The sequence below is a fragment of the Gallus gallus genome, chromosome Z (genome assembly GCF_016699485.2).
Source record: "Gallus gallus isolate bGalGal1 chromosome Z, bGalGal1.mat.broiler.GRCg7b, whole genome shotgun sequence".
NCBI classification, from domain to species: domain Eukaryota; kingdom Metazoa; phylum Chordata; class Aves; order Galliformes; family Phasianidae; genus Gallus; species Gallus gallus.
Genome location: NC_052572.1, coordinates 10625422 through 10643142, shown reverse-complemented (window position 1 = coordinate 10643142; position 17721 = coordinate 10625422). Strand labels below are relative to the sequence as shown.

At 45.5% G+C, this 17721-nt stretch overlaps 1 protein-coding gene across 4 annotated transcripts in view; it reads left to right on the top strand.

The window, feature by feature from the left end:
• The first annotated feature begins 2423 nt into the window (after nucleotides 1–2423).
• The window catches only part of NPR3 (natriuretic peptide receptor 3), a 60307-nt gene continuing 45009 nt past the window's right edge, over nucleotides 2424–17721 (top strand). For all 4 annotated transcript variants that reach the window (XM_004937172.5, XM_004937171.5, XM_003642974.6 and 1 more), the window contains exons 1-3: nucleotides 2424–3412; nucleotides 9839–9961; nucleotides 14921–15087. In XM_004937172.5, coding sequence (XP_004937229.2) covers nucleotides 2704–3412; nucleotides 9839–9961; nucleotides 14921–15087 — 999 coding nt within the window. In that variant the 5' untranslated portion in view covers nucleotides 2424–2703. The remainder of the gene's footprint in view (nucleotides 3413–9838; nucleotides 9962–14920; nucleotides 15088–17721) is intronic.

Here is a 17721-nt window from a genome sequence, read left to right as displayed (position 1 = left end):
TGGAGTGAGTCAAGTGATTCTTGATTTGTGTATGCGTTACTTCTGTGGGGAAAATAGCCTATGTCTGTAATGACCTTAGTCCTAAAGGGCCGGTCTGAAGCCTCTACTCTTGCTGCAGTCCATGGGCATTCTGCCTGCTACTGATTCACAACTGCAGGATTCGTTCCTATTAAAAAAGCATTTATGTAGCTGAAAAAAATGTTGGTGGAGAAATGCTGGATTTATAGCTGTGGAAAATACTGGAAGTGAACGAATGATGAGGTGGATTAAGTGACATTTTGAATTGGGATTAACAAGTAAATTCTCATACATAACTGTCTGGCTCAGAAAAATAAATAAATCACCAGGACTCATCTTTCTAAATTGCTTAAGGTGAAGGGAAACAACTGAAACGTTTGTGACACTTCGGGCCTGCAGAAACATTGTGAGTAAGGCTGAATGCAATTGCTCATGCAAGGACCACATACTGTGGGCCACATCTTTTCCAAAAGCATCAAAACCAATTTACACTACTACTGCTAAATAGCACTGGCTCAATGCCTTTCTCCCCCAGCTCCCGGGCTCGATGTGCTTCTCCCTCTTATTCATTCCCAGAAGTGCTTTACCTCACAAGGAGTAGCCAGAGTGAAGGATGGCAGCCATGTGATTTATGGGCTTACTATCTCTTCCATCATGTTTACACAGCTTACACTCAAAGAGGACAGCAAGGAGAGTATGGAGCTCACACGTAAAATGAAAAAGATATTCTACCGGGGGAAGGGGGAATCAAAAGAGATCCTTCCAGATTTCGGTGCTGTAAACACATCTGTAGGTTCAGCATAAAGCAGTGACTACAAAGGTCAGCATTTCAAAATGTGTCTTAAGAAAATGTTTTTTCAAGCTTTGTGGTGTAGATGGCTGGCATGTTGTACACTGCAACATTCAGCTTAATCTCCAGTGTGTCATATAGAGTCATTTACAACAAAAAATGCCTGACATACTTACAGTACAGGAACACACAAAATGAGCTTCACCAGGGTGGATGTTTATGTAAATTTCAAGAACACTCTGATGTCCAATTCAGTAATCAAATAAAGCTACATTAGAGGCACATTTCTCAGAAAAGCTACACATCTTTGCATTTGTGAGATTTTTCATTTCACTGAGCTTTGTCAGAGAAATGCTCCTAAAAATAATAACGATAATAATAAAATATTTTTTTAATAATCACTTCTGCGTGTTACATTATCTGTCTTTTCACTACAATCCCCAGCTGTAGTTGCACAAACACAGCTTTCTTTTCTTTGTAATCAAAGAACCTTCAAGGTGAGGTGGTGGTCACCCCCGGAGCCCCACTTTCCCATTCATGGACTGCACAGTGAAGGCAGCAACACCTGTGGGTTCACGCACTGCCCTGAAAACAATCTCTGTGATGAACTAAATAAATCCTCCCTGTAAGGTGAGGAGAAGTTCACTCACCTTTCTAAGGCAAACCTGGCACTCTCTGAGCAATCACAGAACATCAAACTGTGCAGCCCTGATCTGGGTTTGAAGATGCGTACATAAAAAAAAACCCACAGAAAGAGATCCTTCAGGATTTTGTTGTTGAAAAGCATCAGGTGCCCAAAAGCCTCCCCCACAAATCATTCTGCACGTTTCACACTGACACCATTCCTTATTCCAAAACAGTAGTGCCCATTTTAAATGGACTGTTACAAAGCATTAAGCATAGCAGCTTTATGAGCAGCAAAGAGAGGTGCACAGGGTTGCGTTTAATATGCTCTGATCAGGCAGTGCTGTTAAGAGAATTTTAGAAGTAGGTTTTCCTCCCCCTTCTCCCCCCCAAAGAAAATAATCCCAGAGCAACACTTGTCTCCTCTTCACTGGGGAAATCTCAACTCTTTGCAGCATGAAATCGTGCCTCAGAGCCATCGTGAGTGGGAAGAGACAGAACACCACGCGTGGGCACCCCAGCGGCACGGGGGGTCTCAGAAAGACTCCAGCGGATTACGGGGGTGGCACCCTGTGGGGCTTTGCTGACACGGGCATCTTTCGGGACGAGGAGATGCGAGCCCTGCGCAGCCCACCCCGCTTTGGTGCGCTGCCCGCACTCCCAGTGCCGGCGCTGCCCTCCTCCCCTCTCCGCACATCCCCCCGCACCGAACCCTGCCCCACTCCCAGCCTGCGGGGGGCCTCAAACCCCCGCACAACGGAAAAGAATTAAAGTGCAACGGAATCCTTTATTTCCCAGCCCCGGCTGCCGGGGCAGACACCTTGGCCATCCCCCGGGCGCTCGGCGCTCAGCCCCGTGCTGCAGCTCCCCGCGGCCCGGCCCGTGGGCGAGGTGTGGGGCGCGGGGGGGCCGCCGGAGGGCGGGGGCGGGCGGGAGCGGCGGGGCCGGCTCCTCCCTGCGCACAAACCCGGCGGCGCGGCGCCGGGCGTGCGGAGAAGCCGCCTCCGCTCCCGCGTTACTTAAGCGGGGAGGGAGCGTGCCGGCAGCCCCGCGGGGGGGGCGGGAGGGGGGATCCGAGGGAGAAAGGCAAACCCAAAGCGTTCCGAGCTAAGCCGAGATGCGCCGTCCGTAACCCGCAGGCTAGGGCAGGTTGTTCGTTTGGCCAAACACCTGAGCAATAAAGCACGACCGAACAATTGAGAGCGGGAGGGCGGGCAGACGGGGCAGCGCAAACTTTGCCGGAGTTGGGGTCTGCCGGGGGGGCGGGCGCGATGCCGCCCTGGCTGCTCGGCAGCCTCTGCTGCGTGCTGGCGGCGCGGGCGGCGCTGGGCGGCGGCCCCGCGGGCGCGGAGGCGGCGGAGGAGGAGGAGAAGCTGATCCGGGTGCTGGTGCTGTTGCCGCAGGACGACGCCTACCTCTTCTCGCTGGGGCGGGTGCGGCCGGCCATCGAGTACGCGGTGCGGAGCCTGCGGGAGAGCGGCTCCGGCCTGCCGCCCGGCTACGCCTTCCAGCTCACCTACGAGGACTCGGCGTGCGGCAACCGCGCCCTCTTCAGCCTGGTGGACATGGTGGCCCTGCAGCGCCGCCGGCCCGACCTGCTGCTGGGGCCCGTCTGCGAGTACGCGGCGGCGCCGGTGGCGCGGCTGGCGGCGCACTGGGACGTGCCCATGCTGTCGGCCGGGGCGCTGGCCGCCGGCTTCGGGGCCAAGGGCGGCGAGTACTCTCACCTCACCCGCGTGGCCCCCGCCTACGCCAAGATGGGCGAGATGCTGCTGGCCCTCTTCCGCCACCACCAGTGGAGCCGCGCCACGCTGCTCTACAGCGACAGCAACCCCGAGCGCAACTGCTACTTCGCCATGGAGGGCGTCCATGTGGTTTTCCAGGATGAGGCCTTCCATATGGCTGTGCACAGCTTCGACGAGACCAGCCGCCACCTCGACATCGATGATGTCGTTCGCGCCCTGCAGGCTGGCGAGAGGGGTGAGTGGCAGCCGTGCGGGGCGGGATGTGGTGTAGCGGGCATGCTGGTGATGGGTTGGCTGTTGGACTGGATGATCTAAGAGGTCTTTTCCAACCATAGTGGCTCTATGACAGAGCAGTGGGGCTGCCCAGCGCCTCACTGGCGTATTTAGTGGGGACCGGGGCTGGAGGTGTGATGCTTGGAACAGAAAGTCGGGTAGGGATGTCCTCTGGAATAGGTGAGCCGTTCACCCGTGTGGGAAGAGTACCACGTGAGCATTCCTTGGCCATGTGTGCTGCAGCTCCCATCAGCCCGGGACTGCCCTGAGCAAAGCTTTGCCTGCTAGAGTTCCTTAGAGCTTCATGGCCTGCATCAGGAAGCACGGACTGCCCTTGGGACTGCACTGGGATGGTGTTGTGGCATGGGAAGAAAGTGGCTTTCTGCTGGTGGTCTGTGCTCATCCACAGCTGAAATTGCCCCTATCTGCTCACAGATGCAGAGCAGTGAATCTGTTGCTTGTTCTCTGAGATTTTTTTTTTTAACCATCTCTGTGCAAGTTGAAAGGCTGAGCAAAGGTATCTTTTTCTACACCCTGCTGTGTCCTGCCATGGGGATCCTTTTCCCTCTCCTTCTGTTAGAAACCCCATGTAGTGGTTCATAAATAAAAAATACATTTCGTGTTAGTGGTCATTTTGAGGCATATGTGAATGCTCAACCCATGAGTGTGTGCAGTTACATTGCCACCAGCTGTTACCAAAACACACACAGATAAATCATAGAATCATGGAACAGCCTGGGTTGAAAAGGAGCACAATGATCATTGAGTTTCAACCCCCCTGCTATATGCATGGTTGCCAACCACCAGACCAGGTTGCCCAGAGCCACATCCAGCCTGGCCTTGAATGCCTCCAGGGATGGGGCATCCACAACCTCCTTGGGTAACCTGTTCCAGTGTGTCACCGCCTTCTGAGTGAAAAACTTCCTCCTAATATGTAACCTAAACCTCCCCGTCTTACTTTAAAACCGTTCATCGTTCTCCCTCCTGTTTATAAATGGCTTGTAAAGCATGCTGGAAAGTCACCTGTGGGCTGGCTGAGCTGGCTTGGCATCATGCAGTAATAACATTGTGAAGTACTTCAGGCGTACAAGTTTGTAGTTTAGTGTACTTTAAGATGAGATCGTATCAAGCAGTATGTGGATACATGGGCTCATCTAAATGGACCTGCTATAGATTTCCACAGTAAGCTATTGCTAAAAGAAAAGAGAGGTGTCATTCAGGACTGCTGGATCAAGATAAAGAAAGTCCTCAGTTGTTTTTCTAGTAGGACAGTAGGTATCAAAAAAAATTTTTTTTGCTATATTTACATACCCGTTTGCATAATATTAAAACAGTATCAAAACTGAGCAGATAAGGATGATGCTGTGTCTGGCTTGGCTTGTGTTAACGTGCTTCAGGGCTTTGACTTAGCAGCCTGGTGTTGGTGGTGTGGTTACACTGCTGTGAAGTCTTCCATGCACTCCAGAAGCTGTACAGGAGATAGCTGAGGTCTAGGGATATGTGGAGATTTAACTCTTCTTTGTAGAAATGCTGAAGCAGGTGCTTAAAATTGAGCTGTCCTAGGAACTGCCATTCAGGGAAATACGCTGAATGGAGATAAAGAAATGTGTGAGTGCTAGAGGAAACAGCTGTGTATGAAAAGGTGCCTTTTTTCTTTTAATCAGACTAAGTTGGGTGTATGTTTGGCTTTCCTAGCATAACAGTATGACAGTGGCAGGAGAAGACAAGTGTTTGCTCTTAGCCAGAGGAAGCTCAGGATGTCTGAATGCGCTATGGGAGCATGACTGATGGCTAAGGGCAAACCTACTGTTTGAACCATACTTACACTCAAGGAAGAAAGGCTTAGTTTCAGCTCAGACTTAAATGCTTTGTTGAACTGAGACTTCTGATCCAGCCTTATTCTGTAATATGCAAAAGACTGAATATTTGCAGCCCTCTACACCTCTGTGCTGTGCTGGGGGAGAGAGGTTCTTCCCTCCATCTCACCTTGTAACTTGTTTTCTGGTCCATGCTGCTACTGAGAGATGCAGCAAGTGAGGCCTTTCTGCCTCTGCTTGTGCATTTCTGTCTTTAAGGACTGACTGCACAGCTTGCATTGCATGTTTCTCTGGGTCTGAGGGGTGGTCCTGCTGCTTACCACATTTTCCAGGCTGTCGTGACCCTTTAAAAGTTGTGTATCTTGTGACAGATACACCATGTGCCTTGGCTTACTGGGTTAGGTCTTCATTTCTTATTAGGACTCCTAAGAGGTCACCCCACAGGGCAGCAAGACTGGTGGATGATGCGACATTGTCCAAAGCATATCATTTTTGTTTAGGTTTTAAGGGTTCCACTATCAGACCTATTGTGATACCATCCTGTGCGCTTACACAGCATTCTCTACCTTTTTGGAAATCACTGCTGGTGGTGGTTGTAACTTCAGTGATGGGGCTTTTCTGAACAGTTTTTAAGCCAGTATAGAACATGTGCTCCCAGACCCTCCCAGAGTTGAGAAAGAAGTTGTCCACCAGCTGGCCCATGGAGACCCAGGCCCTTCCCCTTACCCGTAGGGCAGAGGCTGGCCCCATGGGTTAGGTTGCAGCTGTCTGGGGGCTGGTGTTGGATTCTTGGGGGCCCACAGGCACACCTGGCCACCGACTCATCTTGGTCAGCCCATGCACTGGAGCCACTTTGAAAGCTCTAGAGGTGCAAGAAAATCATGATGAAAGATACAATTATAGAAGTTAACTACTTGTCTTTATTGCACTAACAGTTAAAGCTGTCTCATAGGCTCAGTTCACTGAGCTGATACTGAAGGCTCAAGTTAGCTACAGTGGTCAAGAACCCAATACTGTGCTTAGATATGCTCTAGATAAGGCCACAGTCTGAGGTAAATGCTTGGCAAAGAGAGCACTCCTTTAACTGGGATTAAACTGAGTATTTGCAGGATTAGGTAATAAATACAGAATACTAGTATTAGAATGACTATTTTCTGTGTCAGTTGCCCTGAAGGGAGAATACTGTACCTGTGTGCATGTGTGTATTTGTGTGTGTACAATTGTAAGGTACAGATGTAGATTAAGTGAACATAATTTACATTTTTGGAAGATTGTGAAACTTGCCCATAGCTTTTTTTGCCTCAAAAGTCTGAAATATGTACTCTTTGCTTTCCTGCTGGGTTAAAAATTGCATCCAAATTGTTAATATCGCTTCCTTTACATTTCTTTAGAGGCTTACAAAATAAGACTTAACATATTTTAAAGTAGTCTTTTATTCCCCCTGCTCTTTTTTCTTCTTCTTCTTATTATTATTATTCCACTTGCTCAAAATCTTTCACTGGTGGTATGGAAATCTCTTTGATTCCATCTGCAGGTTACAGTTCCATGTTATACGTGAATTACATGGGCAAAGTCAAGGGAGAGTTGGGAGAGCAGAAAGGAAACATTACAAAAGGAAATCTCTCACCTATCCTGAAATTAGGAACAGTGAGACAAATTTGTTCCTCATGTTCATCTGGAAAAGATTTGGTCCAAATTTCATTGCAAGAAATTCTTTCGTCTTTTACTTCATGGTAATATAGCTCACAATACTCATGAAATATGCCTTGCTCTGCTGCTCTGGAACTTGTTATGTTACTCGGCTGTGATGGTCAGTGGGACAGAACTTTGCATGATATTGTTCTCCTGACATGCAGGGATATACCAAACGTGATTCACCCCAGTGGTGCTTCTGCAACTTCATGCCTGTGATGGCATCCAACCAGAGAAGTGATGAGAGAAGATTCATTGTCTGAGTAAAAAGGCCAAATAGCCAAATCTTAATTTCTTATAATAGCAAACACTTATAACCAGAAAAGTTGAATATGATTCTGGTTCATATTTATCATGGGAGTGAAAATATTTGCATTTCTGATTGCAATTTTTGAGCCCTGCCAGGACTGACAGAATTCTTGGAAACCTGCATGTAGTCATCCCAACATCTTACAACCTTAATATAGGATGTAGCCACAAAGCACACAATGACAAAACACTTTGCAACAGTCTCTTGTCACTAGTTAGATACCGATAGTCCCATAAATGCATATAAAAGAGTGTAACATGCTCTGTGCAAAAGACGTTTTTCTCCCTGTTGCTGAGTTCCTCCTGCTTTCTACCTGCAGGGGGATGAGGTGCCAAGGAGCATAGTTTCCCCTGACCAGACTGGGAAAGTGACTTTTCAGTCATCACTGCTACTCTAAAGAGAAAAACACATTAGAGGTATAGAATCATAGAATTCTTAGAGTTGGAAGGGACCTTTAAAGGTCATCTAGTTCAACTCCCCTGCAATGAACAGGAACATGCACTTCTCAGCCAGGTTGCCCAGGGCCTGATTCAACCTCACCTTGAAAGTGAGTTGCTATCAGGTCACCTCGAAGCCTTCTCTTCTCCAGGCTGAACAGCCCCAGCTTTTTAAGTCTGTCCTTGTAGGAGAGGTGTTCCATTCCATAGATCATTTTTGTGACCCTCCTCTGGATGCACTCCATCAGGTCCATGTCTCTCCTGTACTGAGGACTCCACATCTGGATGCAGTACGCCAGGTGAGGCCTCAGCAGTGCAGAGTAGAGGGGCAGGACCTTCCTCGCCCTGCTTGCCACGCTTCTTTTTGATGCAGCCCAGGATACTTTTGGCTTTCTGGGATGCAAGAGCACATTGTTGGCTCATGTCCAGCTTCCTATCCACCAGTACTCCCAGGTCTTTTTTGGCAGAGCAGTAATCAATCCTTTCATCCTCCAGCTTGTATTGGTAGTGGGGGTTACCTTGACCCAGGTGCAAGATCTTGCACTTGGATTTGTTGAACTTACTGAAGTTCACCTGGGCACACTGCTCAGCCTGACTAGGTCACCCTGGATGGCATCCTGTTCCCCTGGTGTGTTGACTGCACCCCTCAGCTTGGTGTCACCAGCAAGCTTGCTGAGGATGCACTTGATCCCACTGTTAGTGTTGTTGTTGTTGAAGATATTAAAGAATGTCAGTCTCATCACTGATCTCTGGGGGACACCAGTCATTACTGGTCTCCATCCAGACATTGAGCCACTGACCACCACTCTTTGGACTTGATCTCACAACAAGTTTCTTGTCCATTGAACAGTCCACCCATTGGATCCATGTCTTTCTGATTTGGAGAGAAGGACACTATGGGGGACTGTGTTTAGCAGTCTTAGGTCTTACTGAAGTCCAGATAGACAACATCAGGGGCTTGGTGACATCAGTGGCTCAAACATTTATGTGTGGAGGGATCTAGGACAGACCAGCCCACTGGAGTGGAGGTTGTTGGACAGTGCTGGGCTGGGTGGGCATCAGATCTCTGCTTTGACTTCCTGAGCTCCTGCTGCAAAATCTTTCAGGATGAGACACTGTGGATTTGGCTTGCACACTCAGGTTCTAGGCAGGGTTGCCTGAAGGTCTTTTTTTACTGCTGAAGATCAATGGCGGCTGTTTGAGTATTCAGAAACCCCATGTGCTGTCTCCATTCTTGGCCCCTTCCAGGCAGAAAGAGAGCTGGGTTGCAGGGCTGAGGGCTGACGGTCACGTCCCAGAGGTTTGTCACAGCTTTTGTCCCACTGGGGTGTCACAGTGGCACAGTACTTGCCCAGAGCACAGCTTTTGGGACTTGTAGGCACAAAGCCCCTGTTTAGCTTCTAGTCCATCATAAACGAGGGTTTGTGGCATTTAATCTCATATCCACACTTAGTCTTCTGAGCCTAAAAATGGCACTCATTTAACATGAACATTGTATCCCATCAGAGGTGATTGACTAGGATTGTCACATAGTTGTTGAAAATAAAGTCATGTCTTGAGCAGATTTGTACCACAGAATCCCTAGAAGCTGTCAAGGGATGGAGTGAAACAGCTGCAGAAGTGTTGCCTCCCTGCTATCATCATAGAGCAACAAATTCTAGACTAGGTACCTAAATGTTAGATAGCATGAGTGTAGGTAAAAATCTATACCAAACAACTCATTAGAATCAAAATGGTAGCGTCATTGTATCTTACTACTTAATCTTCAGATTGTTTTATGCACACTTTCAAGTAATAACTAAGGCTTATGGTTGCGATCAACTTTACAAATATATATAATTGAAGAAATTTGAGGGCAGAACTTATATGCTGCAGGAGAAAAAAAAATGGTTAAGGTATGGGTCTACTTGATTATTTTCAGAGATGTGAGTAAAATGTCACTCTATGTTTGATGCCTGTCTTCTGTCAGCAGCTTGGGTAATTAACTCTGTTTGTTCTTTATGTTGTCATGTTTGTTGCAACACTGGGAGGACAGCTCAGGTCACTGTCTCTGGCAACATTCATGCTAAAGAATCTGTTCCATAAAGTTCTTGAACTCTTTCTTATCTGTGTTTTCTGTTTTCTTCCACCAGTTGTAATCATGTGTGCCAGCGGTGACACAATCAGGAACATCATGTTGGCTGCTCATCGGCAAGGAATGACCAATGGGGACTATGCTTTCTTCAATATTGAACTCTTCAACAGCTCGTCATATGGTAATGCTTTTCCTGCCTGAATATATTGCAAAGTCTTTTGTAAGCCTGGTAATATTTTTAGATTTGTTAGACTCAAAACATGCTGTGCTGAATGCACCACCATTTCTCCCTGTCTTTGCAGTTACCTTCTACCTAGGCTATGACATTGCAGAAATTGCAACTGAATGGATTACAGGATACTGAAGAATGGTTTTAAACTAAAAGAAAAGAGATTCAGATAAGACGTGAGGAAGAATTTTTTTACCCAGAGGGTCAGAAGGAACTGGCACAGGCTCCCCAGAGAAGCTGTAGATGTCCCATCCCTGGAGATTTGAACAAGGCTGGGTTGGATGAGGCGTTGGGTAACCTATTGTAGTGAAAGATGTCCTTGCCCTCAAGAGGAATTCAGAACTAAGAGGTCATTAAGGTCCTTTCAAAACCCAAGCCTTTCTGTGATTCTAGAAAATACACTACAGGCATTATTTATTTGGTTACTTCTAGGGGAGACAGCACCAAAAAGACAAGTTAAGCAGCCAAATGTTGGCACCCCACGCTGCAGTGTGCATTTTCAGCACTGGGCTGCTTGTGCCATCCCTTGTGATTGCCAGATGTCAGAGCAGGGGTTCTCCTAGCACTCTGTTGTGCCCTGGTCTATGTGGCCAGTTGAGAGGAGGCATGAGGGCTGGCATGGGAATGTGTGGCTGCAGGTCCAGGGTCTCCAGAAGTCACTTCTGTGCTAGGAGTTCCATACATCCTGTTTACTTTTGATCACAAACTGTATGTACAAAACTATCCAGCACTGTTGTGTTGAACAGAAATCACTGGCAAGCAAAAGCACAGACTGTCCAAATGTGCTAGGTTTGGGTAGATAAGAGCAAATTACTTCATTCCAAATAAATCTGACAAGATGCGTCAAGTTAAATTAACTGAAAAATTAAATACGTTTGCTTTTTGAAATACATCCCTGTTCAGTTACATCTGTTGTTATGGCAGTGCATGTTAGAGACTAAACCTATCCTCAGCTGCCTCAGTTAAATGGAAGGCAATACTGGAACAATGTGTTTACTGACAGTTTTAAAAAAACATCATATGGCTGAAGCTGAGGGAAGTTTCTGTCTGGGAACTAGATTTTGTTGAAGTGTCAAAGTGGCTTTTGAACAGAGCAGCTTCTTTTGCAGGTGCAGAGAAAATATTTTTCCCCCTGCAGCCTGCCTTAACTAATCCAGCACAATAACAGATTCATTTTGAATTGAAAACCAGGTGGGAGTTGTGAAAGAAGGAAAACTTGTTTTCTTCCAATCCTTGAAAAGCTGATAAACAGGAAAAAAAAAAACATATTCACAAAAAGATGATGTATTTTGTTTAATGAATCGGTTAATTGCAAGTTAAAATCTCTTACATAAGCCTCATTATCCACTTACCATCTCTGAGATTATTTAAAAAAAAAAACAACAGTACTGCTTGTTGTGAAGCTCTATAATGAACATGTGTAACTACTTAAATTCAAAGTTGTAGATATTTAAAGAAGCAAAGATAACACTACATGTGTCATCTAAGTTAGCTAAGGAAGTGCCAAGTTCTACCAGCTAATAAGGAAATTACTTCAATAACTAAAAGATAAATTTGCAGAGCAAGATCAGAGCCAGTGATTCAAGTCAAGGTGGTCTGTTAGCTGACTGAAATTCAGAGTGACTTCACCCCTTGTGTCATACATGAACCATTTGTCACTGCAGCTTCAATCAGAACCAGTCTAAGAAGGTGAAGGTTTACTCGTATCAGTAGTCACAAAACTCTGAAGTTTCAGGCCTTCTGTGGGAGCTTTGCAGACTTGATTTCACTTGTGCCTAGAAACCACTGATCATATAACCCCTCTGGCTGCTGCTAGTGCTTCTTACTGCTATGCTACTGCTGTATTTCATCTCAGAGAGTAACATTTCATTAGAAGTGATTCATCTGGCCCCACGTACAAGTCTGCATGTGAACTGGGCTCCCTTTGGAGTCACAGGAGAAAGGCACCCCTGGATGGTGGTTCACCTCATCCTGAAGTGTCTGAAATGGCCTAGATGAATTGTGCCTTAAAACTGGTGATTTTGGTATCTTGGATGAAGGGAGCAGAGTGACTGGCTGGGTTGTAGAGGTCCTCTTGGAGCAGGAGTTGCTCATATAAGAGCAGCAGCTGCAGGAGGTATGCTTCTGCATTTTGTAATGTGTTTTGCATTTCAGGATGGTGTTTCCTAGGAGGCAGTTGCAAAAGCCCCCAACAGGGATGTGCCCATTTGTCTTAGAGGTCTCAGCATCCTCCTCCTTTGCTTTACACTTAGTTCAGTCTACTTGCAGCTTTTCCAAGGGATAAATTACAAATATCTACCTCCTGTCTGTGTTGTCAGAAATTCCCTGATGCTTCTATGGAATAATTCTTTTAATCTTTTTTTTTTTTTTTTTTCTGTTTCTTTGCGATTTTTTTCCAATGAGGAGCATAACTGTTGGAAACTGACTTGAGGTGGTCATTGCACTCAGGAAGCAAATGGGGTAGGGGAATGTAGAGACATTTTCTGTGAATTCCTTGTTCCCAGTGGCAGGAGGTGCTGGAATTTTAAGAGGTACATGATTTAAGAGTGGATGTGACAGGCGATTGGCGTTTTCTGTTTAAGCTCAGATGACCATGTTGCATTTTGTTGTTGCCCTCTGTTCTGAATATTTTTAATTTTTCATAAGAGCAGACGCATTTAATGCCAAGACAGCAATAATTGCAGATAAGTTCTGTGGCAAGACTACATCCCACAAAACAATCCATGAAGGAATTTAAATATGGAAATTATTTTAGGAACTCTGTTATGCAAGTGTAACTTCTTGTTCCCACTGTCAGTATCTTTAAAAATAAATATGTATAATGCCCAAGACAGAAATTTATTCACATTCCAATAGCACTGTCATATTTTTAATGTGAACCCACACTTCTTGGTAGTCTGCCTTTGTAAGAGCAAAGCCATAGCAAACCCCTCCACGTTACAATCTCTGTCATACTTTTTAAGTGCTGCACCTCCGAAATGCAGGTACACAACTGGGGCAGAGGTTTTTCTGGCTCCAGCAAGGTTTGTATCCCTTTTTGTATCTTCCCATTTATTTCTTTTTCAACAGCAGTAAAAAAGGACTCGATACTGGCAAGGAAGGAAGCAACGCTGCCTCTCCGGGCAAAATCGTGCTGCAGGATGTTAGCTGCAGTCCAGTGTTTCCACCCAGTCTGACAAATGGAGTCCTGACATACATAATTTTGACCCTAAACCAAGTCAGGTTTCTTCAGTTTCTTTGTAAGAGAATGAAAGAGCTGCAAAAAATAGTTGGTAGGAAAAAGATATTACTGCTCATGACCAGTCCGTGCTGATGCTGAGTTATGATAAGTAAGGCTTTCCTGGGGTGAAAGAGAGGCAAAAGTTTCCATTTAATGAGAGTATTTTCCAGGGCACATCTGGGCTTGGTCCCCCTGCCCTGTGCTGTGTAGTGGGAGCTGCCATTGATCCAAAATCACCACGAGGAAAGAGTTTTTCTTCTGAGAGATGCAAGTCCTTCATTGCTTTCTCCACACTCTTTGAGGAAGCAGAGCGATCTTTCCATTGCCTTTATTGCTTGTCGTTTTTTTTGTTAGTTTGTTTCTGTTTAATAAAACAAAATCCCAGCAGCAGTACGTGGGATACTGGGGGAAGGACACAAGCTCAGTATTCTCCTGCTTTAGGAGTGCCTGATGGGTCTTGTACGTGAATTTGCACTCCCACAGACGCTCCTTGCAGGCTGTAGTGCCATCTAAGCATCACTGAGGGTTTGACACCTGCACTCTGTTGTCGTTTATGCCATTAGCATCTTAGCATCTACCTTAAAAAATAATAAAAAAATGAATAAAAAGTTATTTATTTATTTTTAAGCACAAAGTTCCCCAAGCATTTACTTATTTTGGTTCAGACAACATCATGGTCCTCTAACCAATCAGAGGAGCCACGTCCACTCTTATCTCAAGGTCGTGTGTGCTTCTTTTGGGAGCTTGGTATTAGTTTTCATCATTGCCCATTTAGCTGTGACAGGGAGTTGTTCCAGAAATAAAAACGTTGTCTAGCTTTTAATTTTTTCTAAGTATTTAAAGGCACGTTGCTTAAGGCTATCACTATTCTCTCTTTAATTATTTTTTTATACAAAGTAGCACAGAGTCTGACCCAGGGCAACCTTTTCACTGATCCCATGAAGCTTTAGACTGGGGTTTCGGGACCTCTTAGCATCAGTGTTCATTAGACAGAAGGATTTTTCTGCTATGTGGCAGCTCATCAACTGTCCTGCTTTTAAAACTCTGATTACTTTACTGGTATTCTGAGTTAAATTTTTTTCCCTTCTGTGACTTAAGACAGGCAAATGCAGCACAGCACAGAATCCCGATTGTTTGTAAGTATTTCTTTTCCATTAAGAAAAATGATGCACTGGCAGCTGCTGCACACGTGGTTTTCTCCTTGACCACAGTAGGAGAGCTGTCAGAGAAGCAGATACAGCATCTGCCTCTCATTGAGGATGCTGATCATACTATTGACTTTACTGAAGCCTTTCTGACTGCCCAGGACTGAATAGTGTTGCCAGTGAGGTGACATGAAATAAAAACTTTGTGGTCAAATCCACCCTCACTTGTTGTAACTTAGATCTCTGTGTTCAAGATCTGGCTTGTTCTTTGCTTTGAGATGTATTCTCATCATATTTAGACTTCAGCCCACCCTTTAAAAATAAGCAAGCACAGCATGGGAGTAAAGCTGTCATTCCATTTGCACATTTACTTCCCATCAGCCATTCCTCACTGCCTGATTTCCAGCTCTTGGAGGTGGTTCAGTTTTCCCTTGTACTCTGCCATCTGCCTAAAGTATGGGACAGGGGACATTTGGATGGAAAAAGGAAGGTGGTCCTGCAGTGGAACCTAGTTTGGAGCTGAAAATGTGCTTGTTTTTCCCTTAGGAAATGGCTCATGGAGGAGAGGAGACAAGCATGACCTTGAAGCAAAGAAGGCATACTCATACCTCCAAACAATCACTCTGCTGAGGACTGTGAAGCCGGAGTTTGAGAAGTTTTCCCTGGAAGTGAAAAGTTCTGTTCAGAAGCAAGGTCTGCGTGAGGATGACTATGTAAGTACTTGGCAACAGAATTCAGGTGTTAGCATCTCTTTCAAATAACACTCATTCTTAAAGCAAAGTAGTAGTGAGCCCTCCTCAGAACAGAAACCCCTGTGTTTAGTTCTAAAAAAACAGCTATTGCCTACATAATGTTTTTCTTTTCTATTTCTTCCCTGAGGATAAAGCAAGTAGCAGCTAGAACAGATGTGTTTAGGTCTGCACACCATTGCCTATGGCCAGTTCTGTGCTCATCCTAACCATTTCCTTGACAGTCTACCTTCCATGTGTTGGAGAATAAACTTTCCAAATACGTTAAGAAAGAGATGATGCTTGAAGAGAGTTTGATCAGACTTCAGCTGTGGGAAGGGAGGGCTGTAAAACGAACAGTTCAGTAGGAATAATGGTTGTCGGGGAAAAAGTTTGAATCTCTTGTAGTTAAGAGTGTGAGACAAAACTTTTCTTGCTATTATATATGCCTACAAAGAGAGGAATAATGAACCCATGAAGTCAGGAGAAATTTTGACTTCCTAAACTAAAGCAGTATATTATGCTGTTCTTCAAGAAAATTCAAATGTTGCTGGGAAGTAGACTATGAAATTAATATTCTACAGAAACGCTGAATTTGCTTGAAAGCTGTCATCTTGGCTGAAAGAAACAAGAGAGAGACATCCAGAGCATTCCTGAAGGAAGACTAGAGGGAATTTATGCTCTGAATTCAAGAAAGTAACATAAAGCTCTCATTCGCTAGCTTCTGCATAGATACCTACCTTAGCTCTTTAAGAATTGCTCTCTCTCTCCCTGTGGTGCTATCATCTTCTAGTTCAGAGCAAAAGCATGGATTTACTTTACTGAAGTCACATCAGTGGCTTATATTGAAAAAATGGAGCTTTCACAGTGTAGGAAAATAATCTTTTGTTAGCATTCTTTGCCTCACGTTACTAGAGAAATCCCAGCTGTCAAGTTCAAGGTGCTGCACACTGAAGAGCCTACTAAATGTGTTTTGGACAATGCATGGAACTAATTTGTGCTGTTCTTCCCTTTTCCCTCTACGTGCCTTTTTGCAGATGTCACTTAGCAAGACATGCATCTTGAAAAACTGCCATTTGTTCTTGGTTGTGGTTGGTGAGAAATGCAAATTCGAATATTAAAGCTCCAGTCACCCTTGAAGAGACTCACTCGTAATGTTTTCTGGCATTTCTAGTACAAGCAGTGTGACATTTTCCCAGACGAAAGAAGGCTTAAACTGCTGAGAGCTCAGGGTGCTGTCTGCCCAGCCTGTGGGTGACAGGCCGTGTTAGGGAAGACGATTTGGATCAGGAAGTTTTGCTGTTCTGTAGGATGAGAGCCCACTGCAAACCTTGAGCCGGTTCAGCATAGGTGCTGAGTTAAGGCCTCTGGACAGATACAAGCTGTGGTATGGTCAAGCAGAATTGCATCCATTGTCCCCCCCAGTGCTAACGGGGAGAGATTTTGCAAGCTGGCTGTTGGGCAGACTCCTTCAATGTTTTTGTACTTGCTGCTGGAAGTTCTTCTTCCTCAGACTGTGGTTGCTTATACAATCAGATTTCTGTGTTGGCCATGCTCCTGGCAGTCCCAGGGCAGCTGCAAGGGTGCCTGGCTCCCTACTGCCTCAGTATCAACCTTCTGTGTGGCTCAGAGGGCCGCCTTGTCATATATCCTCTTCCTACCTGGGTTCCAGAGCCTTTCACCTTGTTCCAACTGCTGCTGTGCCCAGAAATATCAGCCTTTGCCAAGCAGTGGCATGGGGTTCCCACTTCTAATATTTCTACTTGTCTGCCCACTCTTTCTTTGTCATTTGGCTTTATGAACACTTCCCAGAGGGGGAGGGAGAACAGAGGGAGGACTCACGATTTATCTACACACGCTGCAATTTCCTCTTGACTGAAATGGCAATTCTTGACTTGCAGGAAACTCCTGGTGAAGGCTGTAGGGATTCTGGGCTCCCATCAGGGAGCTACCAATCTTGGCTATGGGGAAAAGAAGCTAGGAAAAGCAGGGCACAATGTCCTGGTATTGGATGCTTAATGTATATACAACAAACTCTCCCACGCCTGCTTTTTCACAGCTTTCCAACACAGTGGGAAAATACAACCTGAGAGAACTAGCCTTGGGTTGAATATAACAAAAACACTGTCTGTGTGTTACATACACGTGTACATGATTTTTTATAAGATTTGTGGTGCAAAACCATTTATGATGGATTTTGCCTTTTCCCAGTTTTGACAGTGAGAAAGAGATGGCTCATATTCGCTTAACTGATTGTCTTGCTGCCACGTTGAGAGGGGAAACATTTCAAGGAGAAATAAAAAACTAAACTGAGGGCCAGTTCCTTCCTCTCTGAAGGATATGTGTGTAGTGGACAGACACCTCATCAACAGTACTTCTTTTGGCAACAGAGGAGGAAAGTGGCAATGTTAGCCTCAAAGCGTGCTGACCAGGGCTGTTTTCTCCAAGGGAAGCTCTCTGGAGAGAGGTCATTCAGCTGAGTGGGCTGGGAAGTGACAGAGACAGATTTTCTCTGCTGGATTCTGCTCCTCGAAACAAAACCTGTGGGGAAAGATGACCTGTGGTACAGTCTATCTCAAGTCCTATCAGCGAGTGTTGAAATATAATCCTCATCCTTTT